This window comes from Leopardus geoffroyi, chromosome A1 (genome assembly GCF_018350155.1).
Source record: "Leopardus geoffroyi isolate Oge1 chromosome A1, O.geoffroyi_Oge1_pat1.0, whole genome shotgun sequence".
Lineage (NCBI taxonomy): Eukaryota > Metazoa > Chordata > Mammalia > Carnivora > Felidae > Leopardus > Leopardus geoffroyi.
Window position 1 is genome coordinate 27,360,001 of NC_059326.1, and position 19,554 is coordinate 27,379,554.

The 19,554-nt window shown below is 47.8% G+C and overlaps 1 protein-coding gene across 14 annotated transcripts in view; it reads left to right on the plus strand.

Annotated features, from left to right (window-relative positions):
• The window catches only part of ENOX1 (ecto-NOX disulfide-thiol exchanger 1), a 557,584-nt gene that overhangs the window by 402,286 nt on the left and 135,744 nt on the right, over positions 1–19,554 (plus strand). For all 14 annotated transcript variants that reach the window (XM_045477335.1, XM_045477409.1, XM_045477389.1 and 11 more), the window contains 2 exons: positions 2,957–3,190; positions 13,514–13,726. In XM_045477335.1, coding sequence (XP_045333291.1) covers positions 2,957–3,190; positions 13,514–13,726 — 447 coding nt within the window. The remainder of the gene's footprint in view (positions 1–2,956; positions 3,191–13,513; positions 13,727–19,554) is intronic.

Below are 19,554 nucleotides of genomic sequence, written 5' to 3' on the forward strand. Positions count from 1 at the left end.
TGTGGCTTTAGAAAGCTGTGCGCTTAGATTCAGCTCCCTGACATTCCCTCACACTCTCCATCTTGCATGTTTCCCATCCATCACTCTGCACACCACCTCCCCGTTCCGGAGGCAAAGCTCATGAGGGAAGGTGAGAAAAGAATGGGGGAAAAAAATACCTGAACGCCCCTGCCAGGCTTAATTTCTGCAGGCAGCTCCCTTCCCCCCGACGGAACACTCTTGCGAACCCCAGCCGCCTCGGGGTTATTCCGACACTGCTGTGACTTTGCGGAGTAGAGCTGGCGTAGAGATGTGGAGGACTTTAAAACCCTTATTCCAAGAAAACCTAACAAAGTGGGGAAAAACTCTGAAAGCCTTCTAAAGGAGATGGAAGGCGAAACACAGAGGAAAATATTTTACAGCGCACAAACAGCTACGTGTTTTGCTTCCCATATCTTCTTGGGCCACAGCATCAGAGTACTCTTGTTACACACACAGGTGGTGGCTCTGTCACCAGCATGCCTGGCGACGGGTCTCACGGGTCTCACGTGCCTCGGGCTAGAATACCTCTCCCTGGCTTCCGTTTTCTCATTTGCGAAACTGAGGCAGCAGCAGTACTAACTTATAGGATTATTATGAGGAACGAATCAACATAATGGATATTAAGTGCTTAGCAGGGCACCGACAACAATAGGAACCATCCAGGAAATGGTTGTTTTTAACACAAATATCCTGAAGATGATACAAGAAACACGGATTCTTATTTCTCACGGACCCTGCCTCGGAAAGCCGGGTTCTAATCACAGCTCTACCAATAAAAGTATTACTTTACCCCACCTGATTAAATGAGAGGGTTAGAGTAGACCAAAAGTGCTTTTCAACGCCGACATAACACAATGTTTAGACCCAGTCAGAAGCGCCTTGAGACGTCACCAAAGATGAACAGGCCCAAATTTAGGCACATGGAAGGTATTTCTCTATTGATTCCTTGATGCTAGGCTTTGCCCCGCTTGGACCCTGGTCCTGCTGCTTAGCCGGGCGCCTGATTGCTCCTTGGTCTGCCCCTTTGCGGCAGGGAGAGCCCACAGCTAAGGCCTCACCTCCAGCTTCCCTGCCTGGGGGCACAGGGGTCTCCCAGCTTTACCTCCATCGCCCTAGGAAGGTTGCACATCAGTCCGGGGAGGATCTGGAAGGCTGCTTATTTGGAGGGGTGGGGGGTGTGGGGGCAGAAGGCTGCCCCTCCCGTGTGCAAGCTCCTGCAAGCCCGTGCCCAGCTGGAAGGCCTAATTTTAGGACTGTGTTCACATTTGAAGGCCAAGCTAATTTTAGGCTCAGCCTCATCAGGATCTCTTTTTAAGGCCTTAATGATGATGTTTCGGTGAAAGAGAGGGTACATTTTGGAACAGAAATATCTGAAAAGCGATGCTCTGGACCCGGGCAGGAGAAAGTCCCTTGGCCAGTGGGGACTGCTAGCCAGTCTCAGGTGGTGCCACCCGCTCAGCTGTTATGTATATATCACCGTGGCCTGCCGACTCGTTACGTCGCTATGGCCCAGCACCAAGATATACTCTGCTTTAGCATGAATTCTGCTCATCTATGATGGGATGTTTACGTGTATCGTAGGTATTGTTAGGTCTTCCCATTTTTAGAGAACACCATTTGAACCTAGGAGGGAGAAGGGCACAACAGGAATCAGATGTGAGATCTGTTTTGTGTTTGCAACTTCTCAAAGGTGTGAAATGCCCTACAGGGGAGAAGTCAGCCTCTACAGGGATTTTCAGCTGAGCTCCAACCCACATGCCAAGATAATCCATTGAAATCTACCATAGAGATCTTGAACATCAGCGCAGGGCAGCCTGGCATTTCACAGTGGTGTCTCATTTGCAAAGCCCCTACACAGCAAAAGTGCTCACTTTGCTGTCTCCTCTGGCAGCCCCAACAGCTGTGATCCTGCTGGGACCTGAATTTATGTTTTTAAAATCTGAGTGCCCCAAACTGAAGAGCAGCCTCAAAGCCAAGTCTTCCTTCATTTGAAGTTAGGCTAGCTGTCTGGTTTCAGTTCTGTTTGCGTTGATGTCTCAGATCGAGTGTCTGCACATCATCTGCTTGTAAGTTGGGTAGCTCACCGCAAATCCCCCAAAGATTTCCAGGCCCCTGGTTTTGGTCTAGCTCCGCGTTCTTGCGCGGGCTCCTGTGGCCTTCAAAGATCGCGTGGACAATTTGTGCAGTGCTGCGTGCCAGATGAGGTAGTGCAGGGCTGTAAGGAAGGCAGCAGCAAGGCCTGTTGATTGAAGGTAAAATATTCTCCCGCGTGCCCCAGAGGATAAGTGGAAATAAAACAGCATTGCAAAATTGCCTTGGTGATTGTGGCTTTTGCAGCTGCTGAGAGAGAATTGAGCAGCATTTTCTAGGGGAATGAAGCGGTAACATGTGAGTGAGGTGCTGCGGAATTTACTTTGTGGATCTTTTTAAATATCACAGATATTCTTTATTTACTCCTGCTCCGCCTTTTTCTAAAAAGAATTTAAGAGCACTTATGCAATGGAGTTACCGTAAATCAAAAATAGAAAGAAAACAAAGCCATAAAATCGGGGAGCCGGGAGGGAGAACGCTACATGCCAAATTTGTTTCGGAGCTTCCTGGAAGCCAGAGGGAAGAAGGAGTTACTGTAAGTGTCCTGGTTCTTGAGGTCATCCTCTTAGTAACAGTGGCTTGCAAGATGGGTAGGTGACCCTCTGAGACGCCTCCCAGGAGGGGGTTTATCCCCAAATCCCTAATAAGCTGAACTTGGCCGTGCTTCCTGGTCGCTGGGGAGAAGGGTAACTGCTTCCCACCTGCTACGGGCAGAGCGCCCTTGCTATGGGCAGAGAAAGAGGCGAAAGCACCCGTATCGCGCCCTCGCTGAGGGCCTGGGCGACGCTTTGCCCTCATCGTGCTGGTGACCTTGTGACGGGACCGGCCTTTCCGTTGCTTTCAGGTTACCGGATGCGATTAGGGTCTAGCACGGACAAGAAGGACTCGGGCCGCCTCCACGTGGACTTCGCCCAGGCCAGGGACGACTTCTACGAATGGGAATGCAAGCAGAGGATGCGCGCGCGCGAGGAGCGGCACCGGCGCAAGCTGGAGGAGGACCGGCTGCGGCCGCCCTCGCCGCCCGCGATCATGCACTACTCAGAGCACGAGGCCGCCCTGCTGGCCGACAAGCTGAAAGGTAGGAGGCCGCCGTCCTGGGCCTGCCCGGGCAGTAGCCCCTGCCCGCTGACTGACGGAGGAGCCCTGTGATCCCCAAGCACCCCCGGCGTCTCCGCCCCTACACCTGCTGATTTCCTGCAGGGAGGTCACCACCTAAGCTTCCCCCTGCCGCCTGGGACAGAGCCCTGCTTCTTCCCGCCTGTGTCCTCCGTGCAGGTGTGTGTTGTCACTCAGCACGACTCACGGAAGGAGGGGAGAGGAGTCGCACGCAGAAGGCCCAGAGCTGGCTCCTGTCTTCCCACCCGTGACGAATGAGCTAGGCTAGTGTCCCCTCCCGTGGTCGGAATCCCTGCCTTCAGAGATGGAGTTGAAGGGTCACTGCTAACACCTATGGAATAATTGGGGGCAGGGGGCACTAGTGTATGTCACTTCTTTAACATTTGCTGTGCTCCTCTCACGTGTTTGATGCTGTGGGGGAATAAAGACATATGGGGGCTTTAGTACCTGCCCCAAGGAACTACAGATGATTGGGGAGGGGCCGGAATTTTAAGTCAGGACCACGTGAATGCGTGAATTCCCTTCCATCACCCATCAGAGTTCTATAATCTGAGCCGCATCTGCATTTTACAGGCAAGGGACGAGTGACGGTCAGACCTTCCTCAGGCCATTGGGCGTGTCAGGTTTTAAGGAGAGAAGGCAGGCAGGTTGCAGTCGCTGGCCACATGTAGGTGTCTCAAGTAAGCGATTAACTCAAGTCCAAAGCCAATGGCATGATTGCCAACCGATGTATGAGCAACGTGCTTTGGGAACACAGGGGCGAGTGTCAAGGAAGGTATATCAAGAAAATCGTCACAGAGGAGAACTGTGCGGGAGAAACAAGGGTCCCCCCTGCCCCCCAGGAGAAAAAGGGCCTAAATACATCCTGGTCAGAGGCTGGAGCCCCAGGAGAAAAGACACAAGGAAGCAGAGAGGAATTTGGCCCAGGAGGAGAAAGGCGCGTCACCTGTCCCAGGGTACACGAGAGCTGCATGGCAGTTTCTAGAGCGAGGTGAAGTGGGAAGAGCAGTTGGGGGCCAGCGGCCAGAGCCCTGAAGGCTGCTGCTGGATTTGGGTTTTGTTCCTTAAGCAGCGGAGAGGCCATTAAAGATTTCTCATGGGAAGAGAGATGTGATTGATCGCTTGGAGTGCTTTAGAGCATAGCTAGTATATTGCTGGGAATGTGTAAAGTGGATTGGATGTTTTCATTAAATGAAATGTGTGGAAGCTGCCCCAAACCTATTTTAGGAGGATAGGAGGTTGACATTCTATATCTTTAAAAGAGAATTCTTTTATTTCTTCTAAACTTTATTTATTTATTTTGAGAGAAAGACAGTGAGTGGGGGGGAGGAACAAAGAGAGAGAGAGAGAGAGAGAGAGAGAGAGAATCCCAAGCAGGCTCTGCACTGTCAGCACAGAGCCCAATGTGGGGCTCGAACTCACGAACTGTGAGATCATGACCTGAGCCCAAATCAAGAGCCAGACGCTTAACCGACTGAGTCACCCAGGCACCCCAAGAATTGTTTTGAAACGGACTTCTGTTTCTAGCCGTTTTCCACCCGGTCCGGCCTTGAGAACCCCTAATCAGCTGCAGTTGTGACTGAAATGCCCCGCTGTGACTACCAGGCCAGTCTTGCTTGTTGTGCTGCTCTGAAAGGGCCTGTCTTACAGACGTAAACACATAGGTCGTTGTCCCTTCAACAAAAAGCATACACAGTGCAAATACAAGCATCATCTCCCCTTTCCATTCAGGCTACAAATCACAGGGAGTGGCCAGGAGGAGAAAGAACAACGTCCTCAGCCGGGAATGTGGATTTTGGAACAAATTGGGTTTTTTTCTTTAATATCCTGTACATTGTGTATTATCGGCTTACGCGCTACACCTAGACGTGACAAAAACTAGCACCTTGGTCCTGTGACCTCTTAGAGGAGTTTCACAGAAGTCTGGCATCCCCCTGTTCTTTTTGAGAAACCCGCACGGAAATGTCTGTGCATGTAAGAGGAACGTGGCATTGCCTTCCCTGCTGGAGGATCACAGATTGGGATGTCAATTTGGTGAAGTAATTTGCAAGCTTTGCCATTTCAAAAATATATATTTATATAGATGAGTATAATTTGCAGAATTTCGAAGCTGCACCTTTGCCAAGTACTGTGTGATCCCTTGAGAGAACAGATTGGAAAATTTAATAGATGGCAGTTACAGTAGAATGAACTAGCTGGGGATACATCTCAGGCAACAGTCAGGTAATATCAAGCTTGACAATTTCAACCCAAGCACAGAGTTTGGAATATAAACAGCATTTAATTGCCTAGGAAATTGGCTGCCTCGGAGAGGAAATCCACTCCATGCTCCTTATAACGCTGCAAAGCCAGACAGGAGGAGCCAAGGAAACTGCTGCCCTGAAGATGATTTCATTGATGTAGGGATAAAAAAAAAAAAAAAAAAAAAAATGCAGTCAAAACCCAAGGTAAAGAAGCCTGGATAAAAAAGAAAATGGAAATGCAATCTGAAAATACCTAATTGGATTTGATTTTCTTTTTCCCCTCCACTGAGAAATCATACTCTCTTAGGTTTATTCCATTTTCCCCCATTTTACATTGTACTTGTTTATTCTTGCAGTTTCCTTTTGGAAAATCAGCTTTATCTAGCAACATCTGTACAAGCCAACCCTATGTATGACCCACAAGGCCCTCCACTGCATCCTGCCTAGGGTTAAAACAATGCACATAGTAAATGTCTAATTCCTTTCTGTCTTCCTCAGCTATTTGGATCTCTTGAGTATGTTGCATTTCTGGGCAGTGGTGCCACCGGGCGTGATCGGAAATGTGCAGGCAGCCATCATCCCACTTGTGGGGCTCTTTACCATATATCTGGGACCTTGCTAAGCACCGCAGGGAAGACAACAGCATGCAAGCCTCTACTTCACAGCGTTTAGGCTTCTGGAATGATAGAGGCAATTACAAAACACCGTATACTTCCCACTACCGTGTGTGAGAAGTGCCCCGTGCCTTCCCAGGAGTGACTCGGGACCCAACTGGACAGTGACGGGGCGAGGGGGCAGATCTTCTGAAACCAGCTAACCCCAGATTCTGTGGCCACGGGGCCTTCTTGAAGGCGGAGGAAACTTCGAGTTGTAATTGTGTAGTGTCTAAGGCAGCGTCTGTTGCGTTAATACAAATTCTAAAAAAGAAAATTAGCGGGCACCCTGCTGATTAAATAGACATTGTTCTGAGACAATTCAACTTAATGAAGACTGACTGGGAAGTAACTGCTCACAGACCCAAAGTTTATAGCATGGCTTTGAGAAAGTGAGCAGGAGCTCAATAACACCATAATTACACTTTATTGGAAACAGTAGCACCAGGCAGATGAGATAATGAATTTCAGTGTGTCTAACACAGACCATCCACCCCTGGAGGAACCCTGTGTTTGGACTGGGGAAGGAAGAGATTGATTAGACGGTGAGAAAGATGATATCCTCATTCACTGGAGATTTCTCCTGGCAAGAGCATTTAAAAGTTTTTGTGTACTTTTCCCCCCTTTGGAAAGCTTCGCATAATCTTTCATTATGCGATGAAATGAAGAGTTTCTCTGTGCCATCAGGTGAAGTTTTGACAAAGCTTTGAAGCAGTGCCCTTGGGATCCCCTGATGTGTCATCATGAATTCAGTTCTCCTGGGATCCGCATTCATAATTTCCGGAGGGCTAGGCTCTGATTTGCATACAGAATGGCCCAGTGTCAGCCTGCCAGAGGGACAGGGGGAGGGAGGGCTGCCGGCATTTTGCTGCGGCGGTTGTCAATATTTATGGTTCCAAGAAAGTAAAAATCAATAATGCTCTAAGCCAAGTGGAAGTTCCATTAGCTAAAAGCCAGGCTTCCATCTTAGGGCAAGGGAAATAAACACAGGAGGCTGTTGGAGAATCACTTCCGTGGGCGTCACTGACCTTCACAGAGGCAAGACAGGCCGTTTCACCTAGAAACGTTTTGCATGACCCCAAAGCAGGAATAATCAGTGCATTTTCATATTGCCACCCCCTCCCTTAATTTTTTTCATTTTTACAGGTACTGAGTAATTGGGGGAGATTGTGTGTGTGTGTGTGTGTGTGTGTGTGTGTGTGTTGAAGGGAGAGGAGTGCATTAACCATTTGTCTCGCCTCTCCTGCTATCTGTGATTTGGGGGATAGATAAGGTAACAACACCCCTTTTAATGGTTAATTGAGTAGCCAGAAGAATGGAGACTTGCTTAGAGATGTCCAGGCTTCAGGGACGTTTTAGGACTATTGTAGTAGGAGTGCTTGGGCCATCCTGGAATCCCCATTCTGCTTGGATCACTATGTGACTCCACACTGTGAGCTATTTCCAGCTATCATAAACACCAGAAATCAGTGACAGCATTCACTGTGTGTGTGTGTGTGTGTGTGTGTGTGTGTGTGTGTGTGTACGTGTGTCTGTATCCCCATTTTTGGAGGAAAAAATTGTGTTGTAGTACATCTTCCTTTTATCTCATTCTTGGGATATGTTATTCAAACACTGATCTCCTCTACTGTTATTCCTTTATAGACCCAGCCATAAATAAGGGTACTACAGCCCGCCTAAGTTTTCATATTCAGTGCTCATGGCCTGGCTCTCATCCTACCTATTGTTCTGAAAATCAAGGCCAGATCTCCCTCTGCACACAAAGGGGGAAAAAAACCTGCTTACCAGTTTGAGGCCTTTTCCCCCTTGATTATCGGTTTGTCACTTTGATTGAAGTTCACCACGTTCCCACCTGCTGAGTCCTGGGCTCTGTGTCCTTGTCCTAGAGTGACACATGCAACTATTGCATGGACCTGGCCTTTGAGGAGCTACAGTTCAAAGGTGGCTAAAGCATGCTCTGGCAGTGGAACCATAACTTACAAATATAAAATTGACACGTGCCTATGATTTTGTTTAACTCATTCATTAATGAGAGAATCAGTAAGGCGTTAAAACTGGTTCAAAAGAAAATGTGCTTTATAATGATTGGTATTTTCTACTGGACGATAGTTCATCTGTGTTGTTATGGAGAATTATTTGCATTGTTATCAGCTCTCCACAATCTATGTTCTGTCCCTAAAGGGTTGTAAGATGGCCTAGTCAAAGGCAATTAGAGATTCATTCCCCTCGAGAATCAGATAATTCCGGGGGCTGGGGGGCGATGGAGAGGGTCTTCTGGGCCATGCCCAGGATTCCGCTACAAAGATCTGCAGTAGTCTCTATGCCCATTTCCAAGTCTTTGACATTTTTTTCACATTTTCTTTTCTGGGACAGGGATGACAGATGTTTAAGCACCTGTTCTTTAAATGGGGTCAGGGAGGTTAGGGACAGGGATTCACAGAGCTCAGAAGAATCACATCAAACCCTTTCAGTAACCTCCACTATCGCAGGTGCCACTTTCCATTTCAAGGTCTCGTGATCTTTTAACATAGATGAGCTAGCTCCCAGCCAGTTTCCCTGGTTTTCATTGACTGATTTCTTCCAGTGCTTCCAAACCTTTAATGTGCATTTGAATCACTTGGAGTAGGAGATTCTGAATCAGGAAGCCTGAGTCAGGGTGAGTCTGCATTTTCAAGGAGCTCCCAAATGAGGCTCAAGCTTAGTCTTTGAATGGCGAAGATTTATCCCATATGCAGTTTTTGAAGTGCCTCCTATGTCCCAGGTGCTCAATAAACATGGAAGAGAGGGACAGAGAAGGAGGTTGATGAAGTCTGAAGGAGCCAGAAAACAAAATGAGATGGGTATGGGATTCAGGTAGTGACAGTAAAGGGATAATAGTCATTACAATATTATTTATTCCTCACAAAACTAAAAACAATCATTATCTTCCCAGAATTAAAAATGCTTTCAAAAAGATTTTTGAGTCATTTGATAAGCTGGTTAGCGCCTTTCTGCAGAAGGCTCTGCTTCTCTGTGATTATCTGACATCATTCTTAACTTTCATTGCCAGTGGCGATGACCTCAGAGGCCTGAAGGATAAAAGGACCAGCTAGCCTAAGTGCCAGAGAACATTTATCTCTGGGAGACAATGTGAAAACACTCTTTAACATGAAATTAAAATGTTTATTACTGGGGCGCCTGGGTGGCTCAGTCAGTTCAGCGTGTGGCTTAGGCTCAGGTCATGATCTCACAGTTTCAGATTTCGAGCCCCGCATCTGACTCTGCAATGACAGTGCTCGCTCTCACTCGCTCTCTCTCTCTCTCTCTCTCTCTCAAAATAAATAAGCTTTAAAAAATGTTGATTACTAACTGATGTTTCCGAACTTCTGACCATTGAATTTGTGGCTCTCTAGCAAGAATCACTGCAAGTCTATTAGAAATAGTGTAACCAAATATAGATAAATTGCCAGGCGAAAAACTCAGAGTGACCAGAAGATTGCAGTATGTTTTAGAAGTTTCATTCTCACGTTAGCCCTTCCAAACTGGAGACAGATCCATAAGCCAACCATTGACTATGTAGAGCGATTGATGTTTTAGTAGAAGGATATGGAGGGAATTGTGAAAACGTAGCACGTGGACGCCCAATTCATGTTAGGGTTACAGAAAAGCTGCTTTGATGAAAGACACTGAGGCTGAATCTGGAGGGAAACGTAACAGTTATCCGGGTGTCCAGAAACGTGAAGGCTCCTGGAACGAGCACACAAGAGCACGGAAAGGCAGGGAGGCGTGGCCATGGTGCTTACCAAAGAGGAGATGGTAAGGGAACGGGGGATGAAGGGGAAAATGCAAATCAAGAAAAGCCATGGAGCAGACATGTGCGGTAACCCAGGTGTGGCGTGGTAAGGACCCTGGTTAGAAAACACTGCACAATTTTTAAGGAGCAAATGGTCCATATTCGCCCGTTAATACGGCAATTTTCCCAGCTCTTGCTGTGGAAAGAGGCACGTCTGCCCATTCTAGTTTCTAAACTGCAGCCGTGTTCAGAGTTATGCCTGAGCATGTTCACAGGAAGTATTAGGAATTTTTGTAAATGCATCTTTGATGTGATTTTTATGAGCAGTGTTAATTTCTTTTCACATGAATAGCTTTAATAATGCTGCCATCTAAATCCTGTTTAAATTAGTTTATATTGTTTTCGGTTTTCTCAGTGATCTTTCCACTGAATCCAAAATTGAACTTACAGTTGGATATTGAAAATGACCACTCCCAATACACTTCTGTAGCCATTCAGAGTGAGTTGCTGAGTTAGTCTTAATTAATATAAAGTCACTTCTTACGTAGCAACAGATATTGACGGAACTGACCGATTGTGCCTTAACTAATGTTTTCACATTTAATTTGCATGTCAGTACATCAATTATATATTGGCCTGGAAGTTTCAGAAAGTTCAGAAATGAGGATGAAATTGGGAGTTCTCGAAACTACATACATCTTTTAAGCTAAGCTAATGGAATTTTGCGTGCTATTGACTTGTGCTACATATTTTTTAACGCTTGTTAAAATGTGAGCAAATCTCTTCCCTGCTTACTTTTTTTTTAATTTTTTTTTAATGTTTATTTATTTTTGAGACAGAGAGAGACAGAGCATGAATGGGGGAGGGGCAGAGAGAGAGGGAGACACAGAATCGGAAGCAGGCTCCAGGCTCTGAGCCATCAGCCCAGAGCCCGACGCGGGGCTCGAACTCCCGGACCCGTGAGATCTTGACCCGAGCTGAAGTCGGAAGCTCAACCGACTGAGCCACCCAGGCGCCCCCCCTGCTTACTTTTTAAATTGTATATTTTCAATTGCCCAGTCCTACAACTGCTGTTTCTCTTTCTGAAAACTATCAATTAACTCTGATCTGCTGGTGAACTTATGTCCTCCGTCCTAGACAGGAAGAAAAATAAAGTTTGGTTTTCAGGTCATTTGAGCAAACACACATTTTTAAATTTTAAGTGTGTTCTCCCTGACAGTAAATTAGTGTATTTATGAACTGAGTTACCACAAGCAAGAGAAGGAAGAACAACCAGTAACAGGAGGGAAAAGACAGATGGAACGGGAATGTTCTATCTCCTTGTAAGGTTGACAACAAAATCTTAGAGGGTTTTTTTTTTTCCCCTCTGTGTTATATACAGATAAAAGTCCCAGGAAAGGCGAAAAATGGTACATGAAGTCAGTGTTTTCTTTTTTGTTGTTATTTTTTAAGAGGGGAGGAAAAAAAGACTTCTTATAAGTGTTAGGTTTATTCATGCTGTCTTTTGGGAGGTCCATTCTCCTAACATCTATTGGCGGGGAGAGAGGTAGCGAGTATGCGCGGGAGGCAAAATTTATTCTGACTGTAACGGTCACAGTGGGCCTCTCACAAACATAATGCTAAATTATGGGCCTCTCCATGGGCTGAACGTAATGTTAAGTTGTATGATGGATTTTATCTTACACAAGCCGCTCCGGTCCATGAAATGAGATAAGAAACCACTGCAGCTGGAGTTCACCGAGGGTTGAGCTCAGCCTGAAATTTCGGAGTTAACAAAATTGGATGAGCCAGCTGTGAGACTGCACGCGTGTGTTCTGTGCCTGTGCGTGGAGATTTTCGAGGAAGGGCGTCTTTCCCTCGCAGGGTGCCCAGTGGGCCAGTTCTCTCCTCTGGCCCAAGTGTGAGGGCAGAGGGGGGCAGGTTTGCCCTGAAAAAAGGCTTTGATCCCCAACCCCAGACTGCCTCTGCCTCAGGGGGAGAGGGCCTGGGTGGGTGCTGATGGGTAGCGTGTGTCTGATCGCTACTTCCACCATGGAAAAGGCAGAGCACGCTCCACGCACCCTGGGTCAGGCTGACCCTGCCTTCGTTCCGGGTGCGTACCTCTGGGCAAGCAACAGCCACAGCAAGGAAGTTGTGCCCCCGTCTGGGAGAGGGACTCTGGCAGAAAAGGTACTGATGGTGTTTCTACGGCGCACTATGAAATTCACAAATCACCCCCACGAACGAAGGCTTTGTATGCTGTATAACATGCCAACAGCAGTGGTTGATTAAAGAACATCTGGTGAATGAGATCAAATAGAACTCCTTTACCAAACATGAATCACGCTCCGTCCAGTCATCTGGGGGGTATATATGTATATGTTTGTATGCATATATAAACAATATATAACATAGGAAATAAATGCACACACAAACACACACACACACAACGCATAAGGAGGTTCTTGATGTTCCTCCAGGAGAGGGAACATAATAGGCACTCAGTATTTACCAAATAAATTCGTAAGAATCTGAATCGCCCCGTGTAATTTTGCTCCCAATTTTTAGAATTCAGAGTCTACCTCGTTTTCTGGAAAAATGTAGGATATTTTCCTTAAGTCACATATTCCAAGGGTAGAAAAATTCAGGTGGAAGACTTCTCCCCTCCAGTTTGCCTGGGAAGTACGCAGTGAGCCTTCAGCAGTAGGATCGATTAATGTTGTGATAATTGACATACAGCTTCCAGTTCTAATTAACTTAATTACCTTCAGACTTGCTTCTTTTTTCTACTTCTAAGCCACACAACACAGGTCTGTTCCAGTAACCATTCCCAAACAGACAAGTTTACTTGTTTTCTTTCAGATAAACTTTATCATTTATTTACAGGTGGAACCTCATTGCCCACCCCGTGCACCCCACCCCCTCCACAACACACACATACCTCGCACCAAGTTCACGTGGACTCTAGTAGGCTTCCAGATGGGTTCCACAGAGAACACTGACCACTCAGGGAACAAGCCCTCTTTTGTTGAAGACAAGGAAATGTTTTGTTTTTCAGCTGAATCGAAGATGTTCTATTAAATGTGAAGCGAAACTAGTTTTGAACTGGAGCAGAAAAAGAACTAATTCCTAAAACCACTTTGGGAACAATGTCTTCCGTTACATCCGGTTTTAAAATAGTCTGATCTGTCATCCATATTTTGCCACTAACTCAGCTGAATCTAAGTCATACGACTAGTTTCACTGTATAATAGATCTGATAAGAGAATCTTGAAAAATGCAGTAGGGACCCAATAGGTTAATGACAGTTTTCTGAGCCACCCTTGAGAAAGAGAAATCAGGATTTGGTGCGCCATGTTACCAAGAATGCCCAGAACAGATGTAAAGCTAAGCTCACCGGGTTGGTAGATGAGAGTGAGCTACCGTGTATTTCTTGGATGGCTCTGTGACACCGTAGAGTCAGATGTGAAAGGGAAGGCTAAGAAACGCTAGCACGGTTAGCCTTAGGGAAGCTAATTTGTCAAGTTCCAAAGATGTATCCATTAAGATGGTCCATGTTCTGTCTTTTGAGAAGAACCAGAGTAAAGTACGTGTCCTTGCCTTGGCATGATTTGTACTTGGTGGTTTTCCATTTCCAGATGATAGCAAGTTTTCAGAGGCTATCACAGTGCTACTCTCCTGGATTGAGCGAGGGGAAGTTAACCGGCGTTCTGCCAACCAGTTCTATTCCATGGTGCAGTCAGCCAATAGCCACGTCCGCCGGCTGATGAACGAAAAAGCCACCCATGAGCAGGAGATGGAAGAAGCCAAGGAGAATTTTAAAAATGCCTTAACTGGAATCCTTACCCAATGTAAGTAAAATTTGGGGGGCCATCTGTTTTGCTGTGGTTTTGCCTTTTCTTTTGTATTCATTTAGTTTTTGTTTTCATGTGGGGGTAAGTAGATCCATAATTTCCCATTTTACTCCATATCAAATGGCACACCTCATAACCGATTTCATGTTCTGTGGCAACTTGGAGGAACACGGACCCCGCCCTGAGAGCTTACTTCTCAAGGTGAGCAACATTTCTGTAGCTTTTCCTCAGAACACCAAACCCGGCCACCAGGGCAGGGCACCAGATGCTTCTGTGCCTGCTGGACCCACCGCAGCTCACAGCACACCTGCAGGGTGGCCACCCTTTACCTGGGGGCCGTCCCCACAGACCTGTGTGTCCTCCCAGTGCTGGGACAGTAGGAAGCAGACCCCGAACACATTGTCCTTGAGCTCTGTTTAGGATGAAGGTATCATCAGAAAAACTCCTCCCCAGGATCCTTTATTTGAGGTGAGCTCTGGCTGTCGACATGGGCAACTCAGGAGTAGAGGAGGGTTTTCTGCAGTATTATTTTTTTTTTTTTTTTTTTTTTTGTCTTTTCTTCATCTGGAAAGCAGATTGCCTTAACCGCTTAATGCTGGTGATTTTTCATGTCCAGACCCTAAATTGATGAAGGGGTCTAAATGGGCTTGCTCATAGAACAATAGTCGGGGTAATTACCCAGGGCTCTATTCAAAAAAAAAAGGGCGTATATTTTTTTTATGGGCACTCTGTCTGTGTCTGTAGTTAACGTCACAGTGGCATAATGCATTACAGTTGCGGATGTTCCCCGGGTCGGTAAAAGCCACCGAATGACACTGTAACAATGCCGTGCTCCATCCCATGCCAGGGGCAGGGTGCCATGTGGGACGGGGCCGTATGCGATTTACATATTCATTCTGAGAATAAGTATTATTTTCAATGATAGAACGTGCCAAAATGTCGAGCGCCTCTTTCATCGGTGCAAACCCAAGGGATAATGTATCTGTTCGGATGAGAAGAGAGAGGGGCGTGAAAAGCCAGGCTCTCGAGTGGAAAAGGGTTTTCTTATGACTCTGTTGTCAGGTCTTTTTCGCGGCAGCATTAAAATACGTAAGAAACTCTCAAACGTGAACTCTGATAGGTGACCAAATATCCAGGGTGAGATCAACCCGGGACACCTGTCTTTATAGAAAAGGAATAGGAAAGAACAGAAGTGTGGTCTCCTCAAGCCATTCTCAGACCACCTTCTCGTGATTCCTACTCTGAGGGATGACCCTTCTTCACGTGACCGTGTCCGTCCAGCAGCGAAGGGAACCACGCATTAGAATAGGGAAGTTTAGTGTTCTTTGGCAATACCCGTGGAAAGAAGCATGTGTTACAAAGGGGCCCAGATCCTGTGGCTGAAAGAATGCCACGCGACGTGCCTAACGTTACCCAGGGGTGAGCTGGCCTAGGCTGGGGGATCCAAACATCAGCACTGTATTCCTGATAAATCGAGGCTGAATTGGACCATGAGGTTGAGGTCTGTTGCAACAATGCGCTTCCTACTGTGGGACCTCTGGATGAGCAAGCATCTGGCCACAGGCAGGCCTGAAGAACTCTTCCCACACCGCACAGCCAGGAGGGGGAGGAGAGGGAGGAGGAGGGAAGTAAGGGGAGGGGAGGAGGGAGAAGAAGAAGAGGCAGGAGGAGGAGGAAGGGAGGAGGGGAAGAGGGGGAAGGGAAGAAGGAAGGAGGGAGAAGGAGGAGGCCCCCATCATGTCTTTTTTACAGGCTCAAATCACGCAAGATAAAAAGAAGGGGAAAGAAAAGAAAGAGGACAGGGTGGCACCTTTAGAGCGAGACAGCAAAACTTGCCCAAAGAGCCCCAACAGCCTTCCATTTCTGTCTCGTGCAGAATTATTACACGCGTTGGTGCCTAGCTACAAGGAAAATGGGAAATACGCTTTTCTGACGGGACCCATTGCTCCCCAGAATAAAACCGGAGGTCTCAGAGTAAAGAAGGAGCCGGGGCGGGGGGGCGGGGGGGGGATGGCTGCCCAGAGGCATTTTGCAGTTCCTGCCATACGCGGCCCCTCCCGTCCCACTTTTACTCCTGTCCGATCTGTTGTTCACACGTCGCCTAGTGGGATTCACATCGTATCTCCCCACTTCAGCCCCTTGAGTAGCTTCCCATTGCACGAATAATATTCCCTCCGCAGCCCGCGGGCCCTCCACACCTGCCTCTTCAGCTCCGTCTTCCCTCGACTCTCCACGCGTCCTCCCCATGGGCCTCCTCCCTGCTGAGCCCTTCAGAACCAACTCCCACCCCAGAGCCTTTGCACCTCTGTCCCTCTGTCTGACTTGCACTTCCCCCCACTCCACGTGTGTGAATGCTTCCCATCCTTTAGGTCTTGGCTGAGAGCCCACCCTTCAGAGAGGCCTTTCAACACACCCCCTCCCCCATAGGCTCACCACCCACTGCGAGTTCAAGGTCCTCCAGAGCACTTAGCAAACGTGCCGCGGTGTGATAATTCGTCGGCTTTTGCTGATTAGTCTTCCACGCACCCCAAGTGTCTGCAACATAGGAACAGGATGATGAGTAAATGAGTGCGTGAGTAATGGGAAGGGCAGCAGGAAGGAAGCCTGAAACCGTTCAGAAGTTCCCGGGGACCTGGGAGAGTAGTTTGGTATCGGTAGCAGCACAGTCCCGGGGTCCCGGGCCTCGACTCTGCAGGCGTAATCACACAGATCGAGAAGCCCAGTAGCTGTGCTTTCGGCGGGAACTGCTGTACTTTACCGGACCCCCCCGGAGCAGGCTCGGGGGGTATTTGCATGGAAGAGTCAGCAGAAGAATTCATGTTGGCATTCCTCAGTCCTACCTGTCCCACAACCTGTCCGTGAGAGACACCCCCCCTACCCTCAGCCCCGGGCTTTAATTCTGGGGAAGTATTTCAGCAGCCAGCAGAGACTGTGGAAAGTCCCAGTGGACGCCACCAGCCCACAGTGCTGTCTCCGTGGTGCCCATCCCACCCATGGCGGACCTGAGGGGCCTTCGCGGGCCCTGATGGCTGAGACCCGTCAGGACACCTTGAAGGTGGGAGAGACCTTAGAGGGGAGCCTGAGCTGGAATCAAGGCTGTAGGGTAGAACAGGAAGATTGCACGTCCCAGTGAACAGCCTCAGACTTTTCCACTCTTTCCCGTGTGCTTTTGCAAAGATGACTACTCCCCAGGCGCACAGGGGAGCCGAAGCCTACCTTTCATCACGCAAATAGTAGCAGCAACGTGGCCAAGCTGCTAGGTGTGTGCACATTTCATCACCCTCTGAAGGTTAAACACATCTCGTTTCATGTCTGGGGCAGTTACGTTTGTCTCAACCACATTTTCTCCACTTACCCCCACGCAGTTCGGCGTGCTAGGACGGGGTCGGTGTCCGTACAGGGGGCTGCTTCTGACATAATGACGGCAGACGTCCACACGGATTGACATGCTTGCTTGCATTTTCCAAAAGCAGAACCAGCCATACTCCCGTTTACCTGCACGAATACTTCCCGGAAAACACTCCAGGAATCACATCCTGCCCTTCCCATTTCGAATTAGATCATGATTGTTTAGCCCGAAAATTCAGGAATGGCAGCTCAGTTTTCTTTCTCCCGAGTGGCTGGAAATCTAGTTGTTTGGCAGTTAGCATGAGTGCACCCTCCCATATAAAAGATCTCCACGGTGCCGGTGCCCTTCTCCACGGCATTCCATGGTGGCTTCTCTGTTGGAAAGCCACGAGTGTCGGGAAATTGTTCTGAGGCCATAGGAAAAGCAGGCATATTGATGAACTGGCTTATCACAGCAGGTGGGGCTGGCCTGGTGTCCTGAAGGGAGGGGTCATTTAACAACTTCCGGGAAGTTCAGGCACATTTCTGCAAAGCTCCAAGCATGGCAAAAGGTTGGCTCCCTGCATAGATTTTACTGGAAATAGGAGAAGGAAAATTTCATTAAGTGTTAGTCCTTTAAACTGGATAAGAGGCACCCATCTCCTCACTTTGCTAGTCATACTTTCCTTGCTTTCATATTGGAGCAGGTAGCATTTGCTCAAAAGGGGAAAAGAAATCAAGAGCCACGAAGAATAACATAATGAGAGAGTTGTGATTTATTTCAAGATTTACATCGAGGTCCGGGAGTTACCTCCTAGCCCTGTTGGCTTTCCATTATGCGGACATTTGTTCAGGTTCTCACCTCACTCCTATCTCTGGCCTTCACCCCGGGACCAGCTATTAAATCTAATCCAGTAGGCATTGTTTCCATCTGAACCTTGGCTTCAGGCCTCAAGGGGCAGCACCTGACCCAACCAAGAGTTTGGGGAGTTCAGCATCCATTCACTTTCGTTTGGGATCCTTTTTCACTTCTGACCATGGATGTGCAGTTACGAAAGATGTTAGTTGAGGATGCCATCTATCCCAGTGTGGCAGCTGGGGCTCTCTCGTCTTTTCCGGGCCAGCTGGGTAGATCTCATCTGCTGGATATAAAAACAAAAGAAAAAAAAAAAAAAAAACGTCAGCACAGGTGACTCATTTCACTCTTAGGACATTTCACCCTTATGTCATCCTTGACTCATGTTTATGTCATTTCTTAGTCTGTCCGTGTGGCAGAAACCTCCCCAGTTTTTCCGACTGAGAGACTTTGGGGTTTTGGTCTTCTTTGCCCTTCAAAAATGTATATTCCGTCGGCCTGCCCGCTTCCAGCTTTGCAGTTATGAGTAAAGCTTGTCAATTCGAAGCTCAGAGAGGAGCTGTTTGTAAAGTTCAGGAAGCATGTACCACAGCATTCAATTATTAATATGCATGCCAAGATGATCAATTGTGCATGCCTTGTTACAACACACACACGTCTAATGAAAATTTAAACACTCCATGATATTCCCACTTTGGTACTTCCCCAACAAGCTTCCCAGTAAGAGAGAAGAGAAGGAAGGGAGCAACGTGGGGGAAAGGCAATTGGGAAAGCAGACGGCAGTGGAGAAGGGTTTATTAATATTAATTTAAGGATACGTGCCATAATTATAATGAGCAGGACTGCACAGCAGAACTCGGAGGATGTCAGAGACCCATTGGCTCAAACCCTCTCGTTTTATAGAGGAGGAAACTGAGATCCCAGAGCAGACGCGATAGGCCTTGGTCATTCAGCAATTTGGGGGCAGACTAGAACCCAAGACGCTTGGCTCATTCTCATTGTCCAGATTGCTCTCTGTCATCGTGGGTAGGGATGCTTCCATGAACAGCGAAAATGACCAGAGGAGGATATTAAAAAACTTTTTTTTTCAACGTTTATTTATTTATGGGACAGAGAGAGACAGAGCATGCACGGGGGAGGGGCAGAGAGAGAGGGAGACACAGAATCGGAAACAGGCTCCAGGCTCTGAGCCATCAGCCCAGAGCCCGACGCGGGGCTCGAACTCACGGATCGCGAGATCGTGACCCGGCTGAAGTCGGACGCTTCACCGACTGCGCCACCCAGGCGCCCCCAGAGGAGGATATTATAGCTGTAAATTTATAGCTTACACAGGTGGAGTTGAAGAAGCGTTCAGTGACGTTCTGTGTTGGCTCCGCATGGAATACAAATGCTGCGGTCTGGTTACAAAATGCAGCCTTTGCCTCTAGCCCTGCCCTCCTCCCCCCTCCCCCCTGGGGCCTACGCTACGTCCCTCGCCTCAGGTATTTCCCTCGGCCCCGTGCCAGAACTGGAACCCCGCGTCTGTCACACTTCCTCCTCGTGTAACCCACACCCCCTGTCCCCGTCTCCTGCCTTCTGCAGCACTTGAATATCTCATTCCTTTCTAGTTATTTTCTGTGCGTCAGGTTTTGGGGTTTTCGGG